This window comes from Oncorhynchus masou, chromosome 29 (genome assembly GCF_036934945.1).
Source record: "Oncorhynchus masou masou isolate Uvic2021 chromosome 29, UVic_Omas_1.1, whole genome shotgun sequence".
In the NCBI taxonomy this organism is placed as follows: domain Eukaryota; kingdom Metazoa; phylum Chordata; class Actinopteri; order Salmoniformes; family Salmonidae; genus Oncorhynchus; species Oncorhynchus masou.
The window spans coordinates 10,200,179-10,224,235 of record NC_088240.1 but is presented as its reverse complement, the minus strand read 5'-3'; the positions used below and the strand labels follow the sequence as shown (position 1 = coordinate 10,224,235).

Genomic DNA, 24,057 nt, shown 5'->3' with positions numbered 1-24,057 from the left:
TAAACCATGTAGCTGTTGAACTGAATATTGAATTATTAATTTCAGAATATACAGCTGTAAAGGAAGTTGGACTGAAGATTAAACAGCATTTACATATTGTAGACCAAGAACATGTTGTAAACAATGGAACAGATAATCCGTGTGAATGTGCTGTGTTTCTAAATGCACCTTGACAGAGTACTCATGCCCTGGAAGCAGCGTTTACTGTTAATTCTGCCCCTTGACAGAGTACTCATGCCCTGGAAGCAGTGTTTCCTGTTAATTCTGCTCCTTGACAGAGTACTCATGCCCTGGAAGCAGCGTTTACTGTTAATTCTGCTCCTTGACAGACTACTCATGCCCTGGAAGCAGCGTTTCCTGTTAATTCTGCTCCTTGACAGAGTACTCATGCCCTGGAAGCAGCGTTTACTGTTAATTCTGCCCCTTGACAGAGTACTCATGCCCTGGAAGCAGCGTTTCCTGTTAATTCTAGTCCTTGACTGAGTACTCATGTCCTGGAAGCAGCGTTTACTGTTAATTCTAGTCCTTGCCAGAGTACTCATGCCCTGGAAGCAGCGTTTCCTGTTAATTCTGCTCCTTGAAGTCCTTTGTTTAATGCATGTGATCAAGCATCTACTGCTTTTGACATGACTCTTTTATTAGGTCAGGCTATGTTTTTATAGCTTAGAGCAGCAATTCTCAATTGGAGGGTCGAGACCCAAGGTTTTGAATGGTTCACGAGTGTCTAAGTAAGACAAATGCTAAATAGTCCAATCTGAGTTTAAACGACTATCACCAACTATAAAGTGTGTGGAAATTATAATGAACCTATATATTAATAATAATTTATTAGAAGCACTACTTAGCGTGTTTGGTTGATTTTGTGGTCTCAAACATTCTTCATCAAGAATATGGGCCAAATGCAGTTATTGACGATGAAAAAGATGGGACTGTTGTTCCCATGTCATATAGTTGGTACATTTTACTATCAATATAGAATTATAACTCGTTTTCCAGATTGCATTTATATATATTGGATTGCGACATGCTGGTTCAATTTGGGTCCTGAGGCAAAACCAGATAAGAACCACATAGCTTAGATGATGTTTATTATAGCTTAGATGATGTTTATTATAGCTTAGATTATGTTTATTATAGCTTAGATTATGTTTATTATAGTTTAGATTATGTTTATTATAGCTTAGATTATGTTTATTATAGCTTAGATTATGTTTATGAAATCAAATCAAATTGTATTTGTCAAATACTTCGCAAACAGCAGGTGTGGACTAACAGTGAAAAGTAAAACATGTAGTATTAATAGATACATAATGAGTAACGAGAACTTGGCCATACCCCTGCACATAGACTCGGTATGAGGTAATTGAGGTACATATGTATGTATATATAACCAAGAATAAAGTTACCTATAGTAAACAGTGGCAGCAGTATATGCTATTCGGTTAACCTTTTAACTAACTATTTAGCAGTGTGGCTTTGGGTTAGAACAGAGGAGGCTGGTGGGAGGAGCTATAGGAGGACAGGCGCATTATAATGTCTGGAATGGAATTAATGGAACGGTATCAAATACATCAATCATATGGAAACCACCAATTTATGTTCCATAAATTCCATTCCATTACAATGAGCCCAACCTCCTATATCTTCTCCCACCAGACCCCACTGGGGTAGAAGCTGTTCAGGGTCCCGTTGGTTCCAGACTTGGTGCCTTGGTACCGCTTGCCATGCGGTAGCAGAGATAACAGCCTATGACTTGGGTGGCTGGAGTCTTTGATGATTTTAAGCAGTGGTGGAAAAAGTACCCAATTGTCATACTTGAGTAAAAATAAAGATAACCTTTTAATAGCAAAGCAGACAGCCGCATGTTCAAGTTTTTAAATGTATTTATAGATAGCTAGGGGCACACTCCAACACAGACATAATTTACAAACGAAGCATGTGTTTAATGAGTCCGCCAGGTCAGAAGCAGTAGGCATGGCAAGGGATGATCTCTTGATACCAAACTGAAATGGTCCACCCACACAGACAGTGTGGTGAATCAAATCAAATGTTATTTGTCACATGCTCCGAATTCAACAGGTGTAGACCTTAGAGTGAAATGCTTACTTACAAGTGCTTAATCAACAATGCTTTAAGTAAAAAATTGAAAATAAAAGTAACAATTAAACAGCAGCAGTAAAATAACAAGTGAGGCTATATACAGGGGTACCGGTACAGAGTCAATGTGCAGGGGCACCGGTTAGTTGAGGTAATATGTACATGTATGTAGAGTTAAGGTGACTATGCATAGATTATGAACAGAGAGTAGCAGCAGCATAAAATAGGGGTCTGGGTAGCCCTTTTATTAGCCCTTTAGAAGCTGTTAAGAAGCCGTTTGGACCTCGACTTGGCGCTCTGGTACCGCTTGCAGTGCGGTAGCAGAGAGAACAGTCTATGACTAGGGTGGCTGGAGTCTTTGACAATTTTTAGGGCCTTCCTCTGACACCGCCTGATATAGAGGTCCTGGGTGGCAAGAATCTTGGCCCCAGTGATGTACTGGGCTGTACGCACTACTCTCTGTAGTGCCCTGCGGTAGGAGGCCGAGCAGTTGCCATACCAGGCAATGATGCAACTAGTCAGGATGCTCTCGTTGGTGCAGCTGTAGAACCATTTTGAGGATCTGAGGACGCATGCCAAGTCTTTTCAGTTTCCTGAGGGGGAATAGGCTTTGTCATGCCCTCTTCATGACTGTCTTAGTGTGTTTGGACCATGATAGTTTCTTGATGATGTGGACACCAAGGAACTTGAAGCAATCGGTGTTCCTTTTGTCTAGGTGGGAAAGGGCAGTGTTGAGTGCAATAGAGATTGCATCATCTGTTGGGGCGGTATGCAAATTGTAGTGGGTCTGGGGTTTCTGGGATAATGGTGTTGATGTGAGCCATGACCAGCCTTTCAAAGCACTTCATGGCTACAGAGTTGAGTGCCACAGGTTGGTAATCATTTAGGAAGATTACCTTAGTCCCTGTGCCCAAGAACACTATGGTGGTCTGCATGAAACATGTTAGTATCACAGACTCAGTCAGGAACAGGTTGAAAATGTCAGTAAAGGCACTTGCCAGTTGGTCAGCGCATGCTCAGCATACACATCCTGGTAATTCATCTGGCCCTGCGGCCTTGTGAATATTGACCTGTTTGTAGGTCTTACTCACATCAGCTACGGAGAGCGTGATCACACAGTCGTCCGGAATGGCTGATGCTCTCATACATGTTTCAGTGTTACTTGCCTCGATGCGAGCATAGAAGTAATTCAGCTCATCTGGTAGGTTCATGTCACTGGGCAGCTTGTGGCTTTCTATTGTAGTTTGTAATAGTTTGCAAGCCCTGCCACATCTGCCGAGCGTCGGAGCCGGTGTAGTACGATTCAATCTTAGTCCTGTTTGATGGTTCGTCGGAGGGCATAGCAGGATTTCTTATAAGCTTCCGTGTTAGAGTCCCGCTCCTTGAAATCTGCAGCTCTACCCTTTAGCTCAGTGTGGATGTTGCCTGTAATCCATGGCTTCTGGTTGGGGTATGTACGTACGATCACTGTGGGGACAAAGTCATTGATGCACTTGTTGATGAAGCCAGTGACTGATGTGGTGTACTCCTCTGTTATGTTCTCCAGTGTCTGTGTTGTGGGTTTGTGTTTATGTATGTGTGTATTTCAGGAAATGGCTTCCTGGATTCCCCCAAGCAGCTGATTGGTCGGCCCCATTGCAGATTGCCGCTATGATCCCGCCCTCTTATTAGAGGATGCAGCTGTCAGCAATTACAAACTCCTTCTGCAGCTGAATAAAAGCCAGTGTTACTTTGTTAGGAGACAGAGTTTCTTGGATGTCCCATGTTGGTTGTTGCGCATAAATAGTTTTGAAAATATTTTGTAGATGCTACTTCTGAGGTATGTGTTTGCCAATAGGACTCAGTGTTTTTGATTATTGAAATTGGTCAATTTATGTTTGTATTATTCTGTTTCATTTGTTCCCAGGGAGGAATGGGATGGCACCTTGGGAGTGCTTAGGCAAGAGGCCTGTGGGCAAACATATACCCATTGTATGTACTCAGTCTATGCACACTAGTTAAGACCTGGGCAGACTTCCCCCTGTATTTTGGTTAGCGCGTTAGGTGGCGTTAAGATTAGGTAAGTAATGGGTAGGTAGGAGAGGACTCTAACTTTTGCTTTGTTTCCGTCCAGTCCCCTTTTCCCCACAATTTCTGTGTTAAGGAAATTCCCAGTAAATGGTAATATTCTCAGCTTCTGTCATCCTTACCCTCACCTACAATCACATACCTCTTCCACTCCAAGGGGAGTTGAGTGTAGCAGGGTGTTTTGTTCCCTCCCCAAGAGGCGTGCATAACATCCTCAATGCTACCAGAAGAATCCCAGAACATATTCCAGTCTGTGCTAGCGAAAGAGTCCTGTAGCTTAGCATCTGCTTCATCTGACCACTTTATTGACTGAGTCACTGGTGAATCTTGCTTTTTAGTTTTGCTTGTAAGCAGGAATCAGGAGGATAGAATTATGGTCAGATTTGCCAAATGGAGGGAGACCTGTGTGTGGAGTGAAGGTAGTCTAGAGTTAATTTGTATTTTTTTACCCTCTGGTTGTACATTTAACATGCTGATAGAAATTAGGTAAAACTGATTTTGAGTTTCCCTGTCGGGCTGTATCACCGCCTGGTACGGCAACTGCACTGCTAAGAACCGCAGGGCTCTCCAGAAGGTGGTGTGTTCTGCCGAACGCATCACCGGGGGCAAACTACCTGTCCTCCAGGACACATACAGCACCCGATGTCATGGGAAGGCCAAAAAGAGTGCTTTAAAGCTGGGCCATCAGAATGTTAAAGAGCCATCACTAACACAGAGGCTGCTGCCAACATACAGACTTGAAATCATTGGCCATTCTAACAAATGGATCACTAGTCACTTTATTAATTCCTGTGACGGTTTTCATGCGGTGAAAGAGAGTCGGACCAAAATGCAGCGTGTAGATTGCGATCCATGTTTAATGAACAAAACGTAACACGAATCTAAATACAAACACTACAAAACAAAGAACGTAACGAAAACCGAAACAGCCTATACTAGTGTAAACTAACACAGATACAGGAACAAGGACACTAAGGACAATCACCCACGAAACACACAAAGAATATGGCTGCCTAAATATGGTTCCCAATCAGAGACAACGATAAACACCTGCCTCTGATTGAGAACCACTTCAGACAGCCATAGACTTAACTAGAACACCCCACTAAGCTACAAACCCAATACCAACACACCACATACAAAAACCCCAGCCACACCCTGGCCTGACCAATTAAATGAAGATAAACACAAAATACCTCGACCAGGGCGTGACAATTCCAATAATGATGTTTACGTATCTTGTATTACTCATCCCATATGTATATACTGTATTTTATACCATCTGTTGCATCTTGCCTATGTCGTACAGTCATTGCTCATCCATATATTTATATGTACATATTCTTATTCCATCCCTTTACTTAGATTTGTGTGTATTAGGTCGTTGTTGTGGACTTGTTAGATATTGCTGCACTGTTGGAACTAGACACAAGCGTTTCGCTACATTTGTAATAAGTGATGTACTGGGCTGTATGTACAACCTTCGGCACTATTTTTATGTTTGGAAAAATAACGTTCCCAAAGTAAATGGCCTATTTCTCAGGTCCATATGCTATAATATGTATATAATTGACAGATTAGGATAGAAAGCACTCTAACGTTTCCAAAACTGTTAAAATAATGTCTGTGAGTATAACAGACCTGATATGGCAGGTGAAGACCAGAGGAAAATCCAACCAGGAAGTACTATTATTTTGAAAGGCTGTTTTTCCATTGAAAGCCTATCCACCATACAAAGACTTAGGACCCAGTTCATGGTCTCTATGGCTTCTTCTACATGTGGGCAGTCTTTAGGCATTGTTGCAGGCTTTTATTCTGAAAAATGAGGGAGATACAGCACTTTCAATGAGAGGCCAGTAGAAATTTCCAGACATCAGCCATGCGCCTGATCGGGAACGCGCCTTTCTTGTTTCTCCTTTCCTATTGACGTAGCTGTTGTCCAGTTGAAATAATATTGCATTTCTATGACAAAAACAACCGGAGGATTGATTTTAAATATTGTTTTGCATGTTTCTACTAACTTTTATTGTACTTTTTAAAAACTTTTTGTCTGGACTTATTGCACGCGCATTGTGCATTCATATTACTGGACAAAACGTGCAAACAAAAAGGAGGTTTTTGGTCATAACGAGGGACATTATCGAACAAAACAAACATTTATTGTCTCTCTCTGCACTTTGTCCGGATGTTTGTTTGGGACAATGCATTTCTGAACATTACGCGCAAATGTAAACTGAGATTTTTGGATATAAATATGAACTTTATCGAACAAAACATACATATATTGTGTAACAAGAAGTCATATGAGTGCCATCTGATGAAGATCATCAAAGGTTAGTGATTAACGCTAAGGTATTATACACCATTAGATAAACTTGTTGTTAATTCCACTACAGTGTCCACAAAAAAACCTAGTAAAAAAAACAGCAATTTTTCCAGCCAAAGAGAGGAGTCACAAAAATCAGAAATAGAGAGAAAATTAATCACTAACCTTTGATGATCTTTATCAGATGGCACTCATAGGACTTCATGTTACACAATACATGTTTGTTTTGTTCGATAAGTTCATATTTATATCCAAAAATGTCTGTTTACATTGGCGCGTTATGTTTTGCCTCCAAAACATCCGGTGAAAGTGCAGAGAGCCAAGTGAATTTACAGAAATACTCATAATAAATGTTGATGAAAATACAACTGTTACGCATGGAATTAAAGATATACTTCTCATTAATGCAACCGCGGTGTCAGATTTCAAAAAAGCTTTACAGAAAAAGCACACCATAGAATAATCTGAGTACAGAGCTCAGAGACCAAAATAAGCAATACAGATACCCAACATGTTGTGGAGTCAACAAAAGTCAGAAATAGCATTATAAATATTCACTTACCTTTGATGATCTTCATCAGAATGCACTCCCAGGAATCCCAGTTCCACAATAAATGTTAGTTTCGTTCGATAAAGTCAATCATTAATGTCCAAAAACCTCCTTTTTGTTAACGCATTTAGTACAGTTATCGAAAAGCGCAGGCACTAGGTCCAGACAAAGTCAAAAATGTTATATTACAGTTCGTAGAAACATGTCAAACGATGTATATAATCAGTCTTTAGGATGTTTTTATCATAAATCTTCAATAATGTTTCAACCGCAGAATTCCTTTGTCTTTAGAAATAAAAGGGAACGGAACTAACTCTCACAGGTGCTCGCCTAACTGAGCACATGGCCTTCTGGCAGACCCATGACTCAATCAGCTCTCATTCTCTCCCACTTCACAGTAGAAGCGTGCAACAAGGTTCTACAGACTGTTGGCATCTAGTGGAAGCCTTAGGAAGTGCAATATGACCCCACAGACACTGTATATTGTATAGGCTAAGACTTGAAAACCTACAAACCTCAGATTTCCCACTTCCTGGTGGGCTTTTTTTCTCAGGTTTTTGCCTGCCATATGAGTTCTGTTATACTCACAGACATCATTCAAACAGTTTTAGAAACTCCAGAGTGTTTTCTATCCAAATATATCCTAGCATCTGGGCTTGAGTGTCAGGCAGTTTACTCTGGGCACGCTTTTCACCCGGATGTGAATATACTGCCCCCTACCCCAAAGAAGTTAATTTAATCTCTATTTCTGACTTTTGTGAGCCCTCTCCTTGGCTGGAAAATGGCTGAATGGTTTTCTGTCAATAGGTGCTGACCTAACATAATTGCATGGTGTGCTTTCGCAGTAAAGCCTTTTTGAAATCGGACACTGTGTTTGGATTTACAAGAAGTTTATCTTTAAAATGTTGTATAATACTTGTATGTTTGAGGAATTTTAATTTTGGGATTTCTGTTGTTTTGAATTTGGCGCCCTGCAATCTCATTGGCTGTTGTCGAGATGGGACGCTTGTATCAGAGAGGTTAACTTGGCTTTCGAAGACTTTAGAAAGGCTGGGCAGAATGGATAATGGTCTATAACAGTTTGGGTCTAGAGTGTCCCCCCCTTTGAAGAGGGGGATGACCGCGGAACCATTCCAATCTTTATGAATCTCGGACGATACGAAAGAGAGGTTGAACAGACTGGTAATGGGGGTTGCAACAATGTCAGTGGATAATTTTAAGAAAGAGAGAGTCTAGCCCAGCTGATTTGTACAAGTTCCCGCTGCGGCGTGGAAGCCCGATGATCCGGCCGAGACTTAACAGACTGATGAGCCGGCTGGGCAAACAAGACCTGACGATCCGGCTGAGGCCCAAACTGGGATGGGCGCATTCCGAGCCAACCGGGGCAAGGAAACCTCTCGAGCCAACTAAGGCGTGGAAGCCTGGCGAGTTGGCTAGGCACCCCCGGTTCCATCGGCGGCGATCCAGGACCGACGTCACCACCAACCGGAACGCCAGGACTCCCCGATGCTTCGTGTGATGGCTTCGGGATTCTGTAAGGGCTGACGCCGGACAGGAGAAGCAAGTACGAGGAGTCATACATTTATTCGGGAGCAGACAAGGAAACAAGACAGGAACAGAGTCAGATCACGGGTAACACGAAGAAGAGCTTGGGAAGAGACAGATGTAGGGAAGGTACTGACCAGAACGCCAGGGGGAGGAAGAGTGGGAGCAGACTTGACACTAATCAAATCAAATCAAATGTATTTATATAGCCCTTCTTACATCAGCTGTTATCTCAAAGTGCTGTACAGAAACCCAGCCTAAAACCACAAACAGCAAGCTATGCAGGTATAGAAGCACGTTGGCTTGGAAAAACTCCCTAGAAAGGCCAAGAAACCTAGAGAGGAACCAGGCTATGAGGGGTGGCCAGTCCTCTTCTGGCTGTGCCGGGTGGAGATTATAACAGAACATGGCCAAGATGTTCAAATAATAATTATCACAGTAGTTGTCGAGGGTTCAGCAAGTCAGCACCTCAGGAGTAAATGTCAGTTTGCTTTTCATAGCCGATCATTAGGAGTATCTCTACTGCTCCTGCTGTCTCCAGAGAGATGAAAACAGCAGGTCTGGGACAGGTAGCACGTCCGGAGAACAGGTCAGGGTCCCATAGCCGCAGGCAGAACAGTTGAAACTGGAACAGCAGCACGGCAAGGTGGACTGGGGACAGCAAGCAGTCATCAGGCCAGGTAGTCCTGAGGCATGGTCCTAGGGTTCAGGTCCTCCGAGAGAGAGAAAGAAAGAGAGAATTAGAGAGAGCATACTTAAATTCACACAGGACACTGGATAAGACAGGAGAGGTACTCCAGATATAGCAAACTGACTCTAGCTCCCCGAGACAAGCTACTGCAGCATAAATACTGGAGGCTGAGATAGGAGGGGTCAGGTGAGACTGTGGCCCCATCCAAAGAGACCCCCGGACAGGGCCAAACAGGAAGGATATAACCCCACCAACTTTGCCAAAGCACAGCCCTCACACAACTAGAGGGATATCTTCAACCACCAACTTACCATCCTGAGACAAGGCAGAGTATAGCCCAATAAGATCTCCGCCACGTCACAACGTAAGGGGGAGCGCCAACCCAGACAGGAAGATCACGTCAGTAACTCAACCCACTCAAGTGACTCACCCCTCCTAGGGGCGGCATGAAAGAGCACCAGTAAGCCATTAACTCAGCCCCTATAATAGGGTTAGAGGCAGAGAATCCCAGTGGAGAGAGGGGAACCAGCCAGGTAGAGACAGCAAGGGCGGTTCGTTGCTCCAGAGCCTTTCCGTTCACCTTCACACTCCTGGGCCAGACCACACTTAATCATATGACCCACTGACGAGATGAGTCTTCAGTAAAGACTTAAAGGTTGAGACCGAGTCTGCATATCTCACATGAGTAGGCAGACCATTCCATGAAAATGGAGCTCTGTTGGAGAAAGCCCTGCCTCCAGCTGTTTGCTTAGAAATTCTAGGGACAATTAGGAGGCCTGCATCTTGTGACCGTAGCGTACGTGTAGGTATGTACGGCAGGACCAAATCAGAAAGATAGGTAGGAGCAAGCCAATGTAATGCTTTGTAGGTTAGCAGTAAAACCTTGAAATCAGCCCTTACATTAAAAGGAAGCCAGTGTAGGGAGGCTAGCACAAGAGTAATATGATGAAATTCTTTGGTTCTAGTCAGGATTTAGCACTACCTGAAGTTTATTGAGTGCTTTGTCCGGGTAGCCGGAAAGTAAAGCATTGCAGTTGTCAAACCTAGAAGTAACAAAAGCATGGATACATTTTTCTGCATAATTTTTTGGATAGAAAGTTTCTGATTACGGCAATGTTACGTAGATGGAAAAAAGCTGTCCTTGAAACAGTCTTGATATGTTCGTCAAAAGAGAGATTAGGGTCCAGTGTAACACCGAGGTCCTTCACAGTTTTATTTGAGACGACTATACAACCATCAATATTAATTGTCAGATTCAACAGAAGATCACTTTGTTTTTTGGGAGCTAAAACAAGCATCTCTATTTTGTCCTAGTTTAAAAGTAGAAAGTTTGCAGCCATTGCAAAATTGCGAGGGCAATTTTGGGGCTTCACCATGTTTCATTGAAATGTACAGCTGTGTGTCATCTGCATAGCAGTGAAAGTTAACATTATGTTTTTGAATGACATCCCCAAGAAGTAAAATATATAGTGAATACAATAGTGGTCCTAAAACGGAACCTTGAGGAACACCAAGATTTACAGGTGATTTGTCAGAGAACAAACCATTGACAGAGACAAACTGATATCTTTCCAACAGATAAAATCTAAACCAGGCCAGAACTTGTCCGTGTAGACCAATTTAGGTTTCCAATCGCTCCAAAAGAATGTGGTGATCGATGGTATCAAAAGCAGCACTAAGGTCTAGGAGCACGAGGACAGATGCAGAGCCTCGGTCTGACACCATGAAAAGGTAATTTACCAACTTCACAAGTGCAGGTGCTATGATGGGATCTAAAACCAGACTGAAGCATTTTGTATACATTGTTTGTCTTCAGGAAGGCAGTAAATTGCTTTTTCAACAGCTTTTTCCCCAAAATTTGAGAGGAATGGAAGATTCGATATAGGCTGATAGTTTTTAAAATATTTTCTAGGTCAAGGTTTGGCTTTTTCAAGAGAGGCTTTATTACTGCCACTTTTAGTGAGTTTTGTACACATCCAGTGGATAGAGAGCCGTTTATTATGTTCAACATAGGAGGGCCAAGCACAGGAAACAGCTATTTCAGTAGTTTAGTTGGAATAGGGTCCAGTATGCAGCTTGAAGGTTTAGAGGCCATGATTATTTTCATCATTGTGTCAAGAGATATAGTACTAAAACACTTGAGTGTCTCTCTTTATCCTAGGTCCTGGCAGAGTTGTGCAGACTCAGGACAACTGAGCTTTGGAGGAATACGCAGATTTAAATAGGAGTCCGTAATTTGCTTTCTAATGATCATGATCTTTTCCTCAAAGAAGTTCATGAATTTACTGTTGAAATGAAAGCCATCCTCACTTGGGGAATGCTGCTTTTTAGTTCGCTTTGCGACAGTATCAAAAAGAAGACTACCTCCATATAAGGCTTGAAAAACCTATTGTAATTATAATGTGGACACTATTCACATAAAGCACTTTACTGGTCACAAACACAATATTTGCCTTACTTAATTCATTGAATTTAGATCTCAATATGGTTATGCTTTTGGCAGTAATCATAATGATAGTAATATTAGTTGTGCTTTTGGCAGTAATCATAATATTATACGTTTTATAGATCTATGCATACTCTCATGCAAATGTTTTCTTGCCTCGGATTGCAAGAGAAATTATTTGAGAACAAAGAACACTCAAGGAATCATCTACTGTACTGATGTGTCTCACTTGAATAACCCTTGTGATCAAAACAGAGACACTCAGAAAGTCCATGTGATGCATTTTCTCTAGCCAGAGAAAGATTGGGAGTTTGTATTATAACACATCCTTTTGTTTTTGTGGGGAATCTAGATATGAATTGACAGTGCGAGAAGGAGTACAGGTTTTTACTTTGGCAGGATATTTCTCTGCAAAAACGCTGAAATAGCTACAGTAAGGTTGTCTAATCCAACTCTGGAATGGAAGGTCTATTTCCTCTCAGTCGGTAAAATAAATTATATATATATATATATTATGCAACATATTTTACTTTCAATATGGTCTGGTAGGCAAATACCAGCGTGTTACTGACTTTTTCTGACTGGCTATTTTGGGGTAGTGTATGTACGTATGCCTGTCTGCTTTTTGCTGAGGTATTTGACACAGGGGCTATTTAAACATTACCGTAATCTGGAGGTTTCAGATGGATAAACAACTCAAACTGTCGTTTGCACTTATTTCTTTTGTGTAGGCTATATTCTCTTGGTTTTGTTTGGTATCGATGGTACAGAATCAATTATTTGAATAATAACTCAGTTTTACCTAAAGCCTCAATGCTGTAAGACTAAACTTTCTTCTTCTTCCCCCCTACAGAGGACACAGTGCTCATGAGAAGACAGCACTTATGAGAATTCTTAGGCCATTAGATGAGTGAGGCCCAACAGAGCATCCTGGTCGTTCACAGTCAAAAGTATTGGTAAGTCATTTCATCTGTCATCTTACATACTCTGGAGCTGTCCTAGACACTATTGTTTGCAGCCTGTCTTCAAATCTAACTCACCCCAGGAGCTCCCAAAGCAATAATTATGTGCTCAGTGTTTGTGATACAACAACAGCATATTTACATTCTTCAACAGTTCTTTTGGGGGGCAAAGACTGCCATTTATACCATAAAGTGATCTCAGTATATGACAGTGACTGTGTATCCCGGTCATGTCCTTTCAGCCCAGTAGCCCATATCCACAAATAAGTGACATTTTAATGACAGTTGATTAAGCCTCTTACACAGTATGCTTTGACCTGTGTCCATATTTTTTTCCTAAATTATGTTCCAACTTGGGATGCAGTTTCACAGTCCAGCCTCTGGCTTCACAGAGAATTCAATACATTTAAAACAGTCTCCGGCAGTAAAATATGGGCTATTCTAAACGACTTGGACAGCTATTGCATCTAACTAAAGAAATGTCTTATCATGCAGAAACAGTGGCGAAGATTAGAGCTAAATTATTGAAGTAGATTTTGGCCATAAACGGGTCGTTGGAATCCTTCTCTGAGATTTATGAGCGTGTGCCACCAGTGAAAGCAGCAGTCTCACTGCTGGTGAAACGCACATCTCTAATCCTCAGGCAATTTCAATGTAAAAGGAAGAGGCCTGCTACAGTGGCTTGTGAAAGTATTCACCTCACCCTTGGCATTTTTCCTATTTTGTGGCCTTACAACCTGGAATTAAAATAGATTTTTGAGGGGTTTGTATCATTTGATTTACAAAACATGTCTACCACTGTAAGATGCAAAATATTTTGTATTGTGAAACAAACAAGAAATAAGACAAACTGAACTTGAGCGTGCATAGCTAGCTATTCACCCCCTCATAGTCAATACTTTGTAGAGCCACCTTTTGCAGCAATTGTAGCTGCTAGTCTCTTTAGGTATGTCTCCATAAGCTGGGCACATCTAGCCACTGGGATTTTTGCCCATTCTTCAAGGCAAAACTGTTCCAGCTCCTTCAAGTTGGATGGGTTCCACTGGTGTACAGCAATATTTATGTCATACCGCAGATTCTCAATTGGATTGAGGTCTAGGCTTTGACTAGGCCATTCCAAGACATTTAAATGTTTCAACTCATACCACTCCCATGTTGCTTTAGCAGTATGCTCAGGGTCATTGTTTTGCTGGAAGGTGAACCGCCGTCCCAGTCTCAAATCGCTGGAAGACTGAAACAGGTTTCCCTCAAGAATTTCCCTGTATTTAGCGCCATCCACCATTCATTCAATTTTGATCAGTTTCCCAGTCCCTGCTGATGAAAAACATCCCCACAGCATGATGCTGCCACCACCATGCTTCATCGTGGGGATGGTTTTCTCGGGGTGATGAGAGGTATTGGGTTTGCGCCAGACATAGCATTTTCCTTGATGGCCAAAAAGCTCAATTTTAGTCTCATCTGACCAGATTGGCTTCTTCCATATGTTTGGGGAGTTTCCCACATGCCTTTTGGTGAACACCAAACATGTTTGCTTATTTTTTTCTGGCCACTCCTCCGCGAAGCCCAGCTCTGTGGAGTGTACAGCTTAGAATGGTCCTATGGACAAATACTCCAATCTCCGCTGTAGAGCTTTGCAGCTCCTTCAGGGTTATCGTTGGTCTCTTTGTTGCCTCTCTGATCAATGCCCCATTTGACTGGTCCATGAGTTTTGGTGGGCGGCCCTCTCTTGGTAGATTTGTTGTGGCGCATTATTCTTTCTATTTTTTTAACATTTATTACTATATATATATATTATATATTACTATTTTTTTTTTTGGATTTAATGGTGCTCCGTGGGATGTTCAAAGTTTCAGATATTTTTGGGGGGCCAACCCTGATCTGTACTTCTCGCACGACTTTGTCCCTGACCTGTTTGGAGAGCTCCTTGGTCTTCATGGTGCCGCTTGCTTGGTGGTGCCCCTTGCTTAGTGGTGATGCAGACTTTGGGGCCTTTCAGAACAGGTGTATATATACTGATATCATGTGGCACTTAGATTGCACACAGCTGGACTTTATTTAACTAATTATGTGACTTATGGATGTAATTGGTTGCACCAGATCTTATTTAGGGGCTTCATAGCAAAGGGGGTGAATACATATGCACGCACCACTTTTCAGTTTTTCATTTTGTATAATCGTTTGAAACAAGTCATTTTTTTCATTTCACTTTACCAATTTGGACTGTTTTGTGTATATCCACTACATGGAATAAAAATCGATTTAAAATGCAGGTTGTAATGCAACAAAATAGGAAAAACACCAAGGGGTTGAAAACTTTTGCAAGGCACTGTATCATGTGCACTGAGGAGATATATTGTCATATGCACGAGGCACGTTTTGTAGCTGAGGACAGTCACAATTCCTGGACATTTAGCTTGTTACTTATTTACAATAATTTGACAGTTTACGGATGAAGTTGTAGACCTGTTCCCAGTAGTCAGTTTGTACTTCAGTGTTTCCAAAGCACCAAGTTGTAACTTTGGGTCATCTGAATGCACAGTGTAGATGACCTGATACTACTCCACTGACTCGGGGCAAAAAGGGCAGTTGCTGCTACATTAAAACTTGTTCATTGTTATACAGTGCCTTTCGAAAGTACTCAGACCCCTTGACTTTTTCCACATTTTGTTACATTACAGGCTTATTCTAAAATTGATTAAAACAGGTTTTTAGGAATGTTTGCAAATATATAAAAATAAAATAAAAATAGAACATTTGCGTAAGTATTCAGACTCTTTACTCATTACTTTGTTGAAGTACCTTTTGCAGTGATTACAGCATTGAGTCTTGTTGGGTATGACGTGACAAGCTAGGCACACCTGTATTTGGGGAGTTTCTCCCATTTTTCTCTGCAGATCTTGTCAAGCTCTGTCAGGTTGAATTGCGAGCGTTGCTGCACAGCTATTTTCAGATCTCTCCAGAGATATTTGATCAAGTTCAATTCCCGGGCTCTGGCTGGGCCTCTCAAAGACATTCAGAGACTTGTCCTGAAGCCACTCCTGCGTTGCTTTGGCTGTATGCTTAGGGTCGTTGTCCTGTTGGAAGGTGAACCTTCGCCCCAGTCTGAGGTCCTGAGCGCTCTGGAGCAGGTTTTAATCAAGGATCTCTCTGTACTTTGCTCCGTTCATCATTTCCTCAACCCTGACAAGTCTCCCAGTCCCTGCTGCTGAAAAACATCCCCACAGCGTGATGCTGCCACCACCATGCCTCACTGTAGACATGGTGCCAGGTTTCCTCCACACGTGACGCTTGGCATTCAGGCCAAAGAGTTCAATCTTGGTTTCATCAGACCAGAGAATCTTGTTTCTCATGGTCTGAGAGTCTTTAGGTGTCTTTTAGCAAACTTCAAATTGGCTGTCATGTGTTTTTTACTGAGGAGGGCTTCCATCTGGCCACTTTACCATAAAGGCCTGATTGGTGGAGTGCTGCAGAAACGGTTGTCCTTCTGGAATGTTCTCCCATATCCACAGAGGAACTCTCGAGCTCTGTCAAAGTAACCATCAGGTTCTTGGCCACCTCCCTGACCAATGCCCTTCTCCCCCGATTGCTCAGTTTAGCCGGGCGGCCAGCACTAAGATGAGTCTTGATGAGTTCCAAACTTCTTCCATTTAAGAATGATGGAGGACACTGTGTTCTTGGGGACCTTCAATGCTGCAGACATGTTTTGGTACCCTTCCCCAGATCTGTGCCTCGACACATTCCTGTCTCAGAGCTCTACAGACAACTCCTTCTGCCTCATTGCTTGTTTTTTTTTCTGGCATGCACTGTCAACTGTGGGACCTTATATAGACCTGTGTGAGTCTTTCCAAATCATGTCCAATCAATTGAATTTACCACAGGTGGATTCCAATCAAGTTGTAAAAACGTCTCAAGGATGATCAACGGAAACAGGATGCACCTGAGCTCAATTTTGAGTGAATGTAAGTGAGATGTGTCGTGTCTTTGGCTATGCCGGATTAAGTGAAATGACATGCTATTCTATAAAATTGTTTCTCTGTCATTAATATTACCTGATTGAGCTAATCATGTAAATGTAATTAACTAGAAAGTCGGGGCACCACAAAATAGTGTTTATAGAGCTGTTATCTTCCGAATAAACTGAAAGACCTAGAAATATTTTACATCAATAGCAGTCAATATTAATCGTCACCTTATTTCAGTCTCATCTGAAAGTTGTAAATTCTTGGTTAACTTCAGGAACCCTGGCTAACAAGTTGAATCAGCAATACAAATTTGGTTTAATTATTTATTTACTAAATACCTAACTAATCACACAGAATTGCATATACACAGAATGCAAATTATATCATACAGAAAACGTCCCTGGTGGACGGAGCCGACATAATTTCTGGTTACACAAAGGAAAGGGGGTTGGGTTTGAGTGAAAGAGCGGGAAGACTGAGGAGCAAAGGGAGAAGCCATACTATCGTAAATACAGTATCTTATGCATTCTAAATTACCGCCCATTTGGAAAAGAAAAATGCAATAAATCTTTACTCAGAGCTGCGCTTCGGTAGGTTGGTCGTAGATGCTGGCCGTGTTGGCCAACAGAGATCTTCCTGTCCTCGGAAGAATGTCTCTGGTGGTAAATTGGATATATGTTGTAGTATCGTCGTTGTGTGTTCGACTGGATATGTCGTCCGTCCTCTCCTAGCCCACGTTTACAGCGGCCGCTGCTAACTCAACGGCTAGGATGTCTCACTTCTTTAGTGAATAAGAGTTCAGATTTCATACCATTCACAACCAAAGCTCACACTGAGATTGGCTTAGTTCTGTAGTTGACATGTTAGTCCTTTTTAACATATATACCGTCGTCCTATCGTCCTCGGAGCAGCTTATTATATAAGTCCTTTTAACGTGAGGCTGCAGAACAGAAAGTTACATTTTCGTCAAGGGCTTATTTATAGTGGAGGGAGAGAAGGGTGTGTTTCATAGTTTATAACCAATGTCTCTTCACAGGGGCGGGCCACTGATTGAGCAGAACTATAACCTTATGAAAACCCAATTCTCTCATTTGGAAGCTAAAATTACATTAAATCTTTTCACAAATAGTTTCATATTCAAACATTTAAATTGCACAACAATTCCATGTGAATCGGATAACTAGAATGTGTAGACTTTCCCAGATACAGTTTATGTCATCCTGTCATCAGTCATAATGTCTCAGATGACAACCGAACTGACATCATATTCATTAAGTACCAACGCATATTTTCAATTGGTTCTATTAACGAAATATGGTTCCTTTCCCCCCACTTGTTTGATGTTCCCAGACTCTCTATGTTTAACAAAGGCTATTCAAGAGTACTTCAGTAGAGTCAGAGAAGGAGAGATATATATATATATATATTTATATATATATATATTTTTATATACATTGGCAAAAATGTCTAAATTTGTATTCGCTTTGTCGTTAAGGAGTATTATGTGTAGATTGCTGAGGAAATGTGCTTATTACATTTTTTGAACATGTCTGTTATGTAACAAAATGTGGAAAAAGTTGAATTTGTTTTTGAGAAGGACGTAGTAGTGACTATTGCTGTTGCGAGGTGATACAGTTGGCACAGGATGCCCGCTCGATAGAAATGCTCCCGAAGGTTGCAGTGGAGGCCTCGATGACTCGACAACTAGCTTTTGAGATTGACTTGATGCACATATCGAGAGCTCAACGTTTGCGGTCTGATATTCAGCCAAGGTCTCCGGCCATAGCTAAGGCTCCTTAATAATGACACAAGCCAACCAAGGGTCTCAGCCCCCAGGCATGTCTACCACCAATGCTCTAATTTATGTTAACCTGTTTTGGACCTGTTTGGGATAGGGGGCAGCATTTTCACGTTTGGATGAAAAGCGTGCCCAGAGTATACTGCCTTCTACTCAGTCCCAGTTACTAATATATGCATAGTATTATTAGATTTGAATAGAAAACACTCAGAGGTTTCTAAAACTGTTTGAATGATGTCTGTGAGTATAACAGAACTCATGTGGCAGGCTAAAACCTGAGAAAAATCCACTGGGAAATCTGAGGTTTGTAGTTTTTCAAAGCTTGGCCTGTCGTTAACACAGTGTCTATGGAGTCAAATTGCACTTCCTACGGCTTCCACTAGATGTCAACAGTCTTTAGAAACTTGTTTGAGAATTCTACTGTAATGGAGGGGCTCATAAGGAGTCAGTGGTCTGGCAGACTGCCACAAGCTCGTGGCGCTCCTTCACGTGAGAGGTAGCTTGCTTTCCATTGCTTTTCTACAGACAAAGGAATTCTCCAGTTGGAACATTATTGAAGATGTATGTTTAAAACATCCTAAAGATGGATTCTTTTCATCGTTTGACGTGTTTCTACAGATTGTAATGGAACTTTTGAACTTTTCGTCTGGACCTAGTGCTCGCGCCTCATGAAGATGGATTACTGGGCTGAACGCGCTAACAACAAATTTGGACATAAATTATGAACTTTATTGAACAAATCAAACATTTATTGTGGAAGTGGGATTCCCGAGAGTGCATTCTGATGAAGATCATCAAAGGTAAGCGAATATTTATAATGCTATTTCTGACTAATGTTGACTCCACAACATGGCAGATATTTCTTTAGCTGGTTTGGTCTCTGAACGCCGTACTCAGATTATTGCATGGTGTGCTTTTTCTGTAAAGTAAAAAAAAATCTGATACAGCGGTTGCATTAAGGAGAAGTCTATCTTTAATTCTGTGAATAACACTTGTATCTTTTATCAATGGACATGAGTATTTCTGTAAATTCACATGGCTCTCTGCAAAATCACAGGATGTTTTGGAAGCAAAACAATACTGAATGTAATGCGCCGATGTAAACTGAGATTTTTGGATATAAATATGGACTTTATTGAACAAAACATACATGTATTGTGTAACATGATGTCCTATGAGCGTCATCTGATGAAGATCATCAAAGGTTAGTGATTAATTGTATCTATATTTCTGCTTTTTGTGACTCCTCTCTTTGGCTGGAAAAATGGCTGTGTGTGTTTTTGTGACTTGGATCTGACCTAACATAATCATATGTTGTGCTTTCGCTGTAAAGCCTTTTTGAAATTGGACACGATGGGTAGATAAACTTCTTGTTAATCTTTCATTTGGTGTATTGCTCTTGTTAATGTGTGAAAGTTACATATTTCAAAAAAATATCTTTGAATTTCGTGCACTGCCTTTTCAGCAGAATGTTGTCGAGGGGTTCCGCTACCGTAAGAAGTTAAGTGATCCCAGAGGTGGCCCAGGGTAGCCCTCATGTCCAATAGTTTACTACTAGGATATGCTGAACAACACCTCGTTTGCTTGCTTCCCTGCCTGCGGTGCTCCCACAGATTCAGAGATCCATGTAATGCATCAGCAGCGGGTAATCGGATTTACAATGACTACACCAGCAAATCTGCAATGCTAATGTGCTTAATAAAAGGCTCTCAAATAGGTTAAGTTGGTTTTGTATTTCATCCTATATGGAACTATCTCTCTCATCTATGTCCCATGGAGAAGCAATAGGCTACAGGCCAACATCACAAATATATCTTAGCAATTTCTGCACCCCCTCATGCAAATATGTTTGTCTCTCTGTGGGGAGAATGGTTAAAGTGAAGATGGGCAGTGGACTGAAATCAAAAGTTGCACTGTGTGGAGCACAGGAATGGTTTCAGTGTGTGTGTGTGTGTGTGTGTGTGTGTGTGTGTGTGTGTGTGTGTGTGTGTGTGTGTGTGTGTGTGTGTGTGTGTGTGTGTGTGTGTGTGCACAAGGAGGGGGTACTGGATTTTCTACGAACAGTAAACCAAGGGAGCAAGTTGAGATTAGTGTTTTTCGAGCTATGTCTGTGGGTGTGTGATGGCTCTTGCGAAATCCCCCCACTTCCCCAAACCCTATCAGCACTATGATATCACTACACAAGAAAACCAAAATGTTCTGTGTTTTTGCATGTCTGTTTAGTGCCAACCTTCACAGATGTTGGTACAAAACAATGTATGAAGAAGACAATTTGGCGTTCAGCTAACATTATTCATCGCAAAAAAATGCAGACTATCATGAAAACCTGTTCTCCTCAAATAGTCATTGAATTAATATTTTAAATTTAAAGAATACTGTCCAGCTTCAGCAGCAAAGTAGGGCTCCACATTTTGCATATGTGAATAGAAAGAAAGTTGTTTTATGATGAAGGAATGTTTGATCATCTAACAAAGCATCTAATTACAGTGGCTTGAGAAAGTATTCATCCCCTTGTGCGTTTTTCCTATTTTGTTGCCTTACAACCTGGAATTAAAATGGATTTTTAGGGGGTTTGTATCATTTGATTTACATAACATGCCTACCACTTTGAAGATGCAAAATGTTTTTTATTGTGAACGAACAAGAAGACAAAACAATTTAAACTTGAGCGTGCATAACTATTGACCTCGTCAAAGTCAAAGTAAATTTGTAGAGCCACCTTTTGCAGCAATTACAGCTGCACGTATCTTGGGGTATGTCTCTATAAGCTTGGCACATCTAGCCACTAGGATGTTTGCCCATTCTTCAAGGCAAAACTGCTCCAGCTCCTTCAGGTGGATGGGTTCCGCTGGTGTACAGCAATATTTAAGTCATGACCCAGATTCTCAATTGGATTGTGGTCTAAGCTTTGACTAGGCCATTCCAAGACATTTAAATGTTTCCCATTAAACCACTCGAGTGTTGCTTTAGCAGTAAGCTTAGGGTCATTGTCCTCCTGGAAGGTGAACCTCTGTCCCAGTCTCAAATCTCTGGAAGACTGAAACAGGTTTCCCTCAAGAATTTCTCTGTAATTAGCGCCATCCATCATGCCTTCAATTTTGATCAATTCCCCAGGCCCTGCCGATGAAAAACATCCCCACAGCATGATGCTGCCACCACCACGCTTCACTGTGGGGATGTTCACAGGGCGATGAGAGGTGTTGGGTTTGCACCAGACATAGTGTTCTCCTTGATGGCAAAAAACAAACAATTTTAGTCTACTCTAACCAGAGTACCTTCTTCCATATGTTTTGGGCAGTCTCCCACATGCCTTTTGGCGAACATCAAACATCTTTTCTTATTTTTCTCTATACGCAATGGCTTTTTTTCTGGCCACTCTTCCGGTAAAGCCCATCTCCGTGGAGTGTACGGCGTAAAGTGGTCCTATGGACAGATACTCCAATCTCCGCTGTGGACCTTTGCAGCTCCTTCAGGGTTATCTTTGGTCTCTTTGCTACCTCTTTGATTAATGCCCTCCTTGCCTGGTATGTGAGTCTTGGTGGGTTTCCCTCTCTTGGCAGGTTTGTTGTGATGCCATATTCTTTCCATGTTTTAATAATGGATTTAATGGTGCTCTGTGGGATGTTCAAAGTTCCTGATATTCTTTTATAACCCAACCCTGATCTGTACATCTCCACGACTTTGTCCCTGATCTCTTTGGAGAGCTCCTTGGTCTTCATGGTGCCGCTTGCTTAGTGGTGCCCCTTGCTTAGTGGTATTGCAGACTCAGGCCAATTTCAGAACAGGTGAATATATACTGAGATCATGTGACACTTAGATTGCACACAGGTGGGCTTTATTTAACTAATTGTGGGACTTCTGAAGGTAATTGGTCGCACCAGATTTGATTTCGGGGCTTCAGAGCAAAGGGGGTGAATACATATGCACATGCCACTTTTCCGTTTTTTATCTGTATAATATTTTGAAACAAGTCATTTTAAAAGTTTCACTTCATTTTGTGTATGTCCATTTTTATTTATCTTTATTTAACTAGGCAAGTCAGTTAAGAACTAATACTTTTTTCAATGACGGCCGAAGAACAGTGGGTTAACTGCCTCGTTCAGGGGCAGAACGACCTTGTCAGCTCGGGGATTCGATCATGTAACCTTTCGGTTACTAGTCCAATGCTCTAACCACTAGGCTACCTGCCGCCCCAGTACATAAAATCCGAGGTTGTAATGCAACAAAATAGGAAAAATGTCAAAGGGGATGAATACTTTTGCAAGGCACTGTTGATATCATGCTCTATAAAACAAAGCTTTATTCAAATAATGTAAAAAACATTGTTACCTCTACCCTCCGTTCCAGCTGAACCCTAGACATCTTCTTCAGATACTTCCTTGACACATTGAAAGTGGGTCAACTTCTTTACAATAACTTGAAATGCTTGAATGCATCCAAAATAGCTGCATTATATGCATATTCATTAAAAAACTACAATGTAGAACATATCAACATGTAAATGTATAATAATCTCATGTATAATGCATTATTTAAGCATTGGGGAAAAATTGGTAGTGACATGTAATTTGAAAAGTGATTTTCACATCACTGATGTCATATTTGGCAACTTGCATTTTGAGATTCAACATTTGAATCATTATTAGTGTAAATGAAATTCCTCTGTCATGCAAAGTCAAGGTAATTGTGCAGAAACTTTAGACACTTAGCGAAACCTCAATGGTTTGCAATTACTGTAGTGGCAAATGCAATTTGTCCCACAGTTTGAACCCAGTGATCATATGGCAGTGTATGTTGGAAACTTGATAGAATGTGAATTGAGCTTGGAGTGTATCACTATGTCAGCAAAAACTAACAGGCTAGAAAGTGTCAATGTCATTGAATTGTTAGCTAAATTACTCTGCAGAATATCTGACCTTCTTGAATGCATGCCAAGATGCTTGTCTGTGTAGGTGGAAGGATACATTTTTATTTAATTATTTGTCGTTGACACTATAGACATTGTGGTTACTGTGTTGGATTGGAGTCAAGATACAGGGGAAGCGTTACATATATCAGGGCTCCCAGACGATGACCCTTGACAGATTTGATAATTTTGTCTAAATATTTCAGAGAATTTGACATACCTTTCCAGAAATGGTGTGCTTTGTCAGCTGTTTCCACTCGCCAAGATTCAAGAGACCCCGTGGAGAGTGAGACTCCTGTCACGCCCTGACCATAGAGATCTTTTTATTGTCTATGTTTGGTTGGTCAGGGTGTGACTGGGGTGGGAAACCTTATGTTCTGTGTTTCGGCCGGGTATTGTTCTCAATCAGGGACAGCTGTCTATCTTAGTCTCTGATTGGGAATCATACTTAGGCAGCCTTTTTCCTTTTGTATTTTGTGGGTAGTTGTCTTTGTTAGTGGCCTGTATAGCCCTAGTAAGCTTCACGTTCGTTTTTGTTGTTTCTTGTTTTGTTGGCGATATTTATAATAAAGACAAATGTACGCCGCACCTTGGTGCAGCTCCAAACATTTTCTCAATCTATTTTTGAATTGCATGTGACAATCTTCCCCCTACTGACATTGTAACGGGATAACTGCTCTTCCTGGATATCATTGGTCTAATAACTG

At 41.3% G+C, this 24,057-nt stretch overlaps 1 protein-coding gene across 2 annotated transcripts in view; it reads left to right on the top strand.

Moving 5' to 3' along the window:
* LOC135518971 (PTB domain-containing engulfment adapter protein 1) overlaps positions 1–24,057 on the top strand; it is a 224,257-nt gene that overhangs the window by 129,098 nt on the left and 71,102 nt on the right. For both annotated transcript variants that reach the window (XM_064943961.1, XM_064943960.1), the window contains one exon: positions 12,576–12,678. In XM_064943961.1, coding sequence (XP_064800033.1) covers positions 12,629–12,678 — 50 coding nt within the window. In that variant the 5' untranslated portion in view covers positions 12,576–12,628. The remainder of the gene's footprint in view (positions 1–12,575; positions 12,679–24,057) is intronic.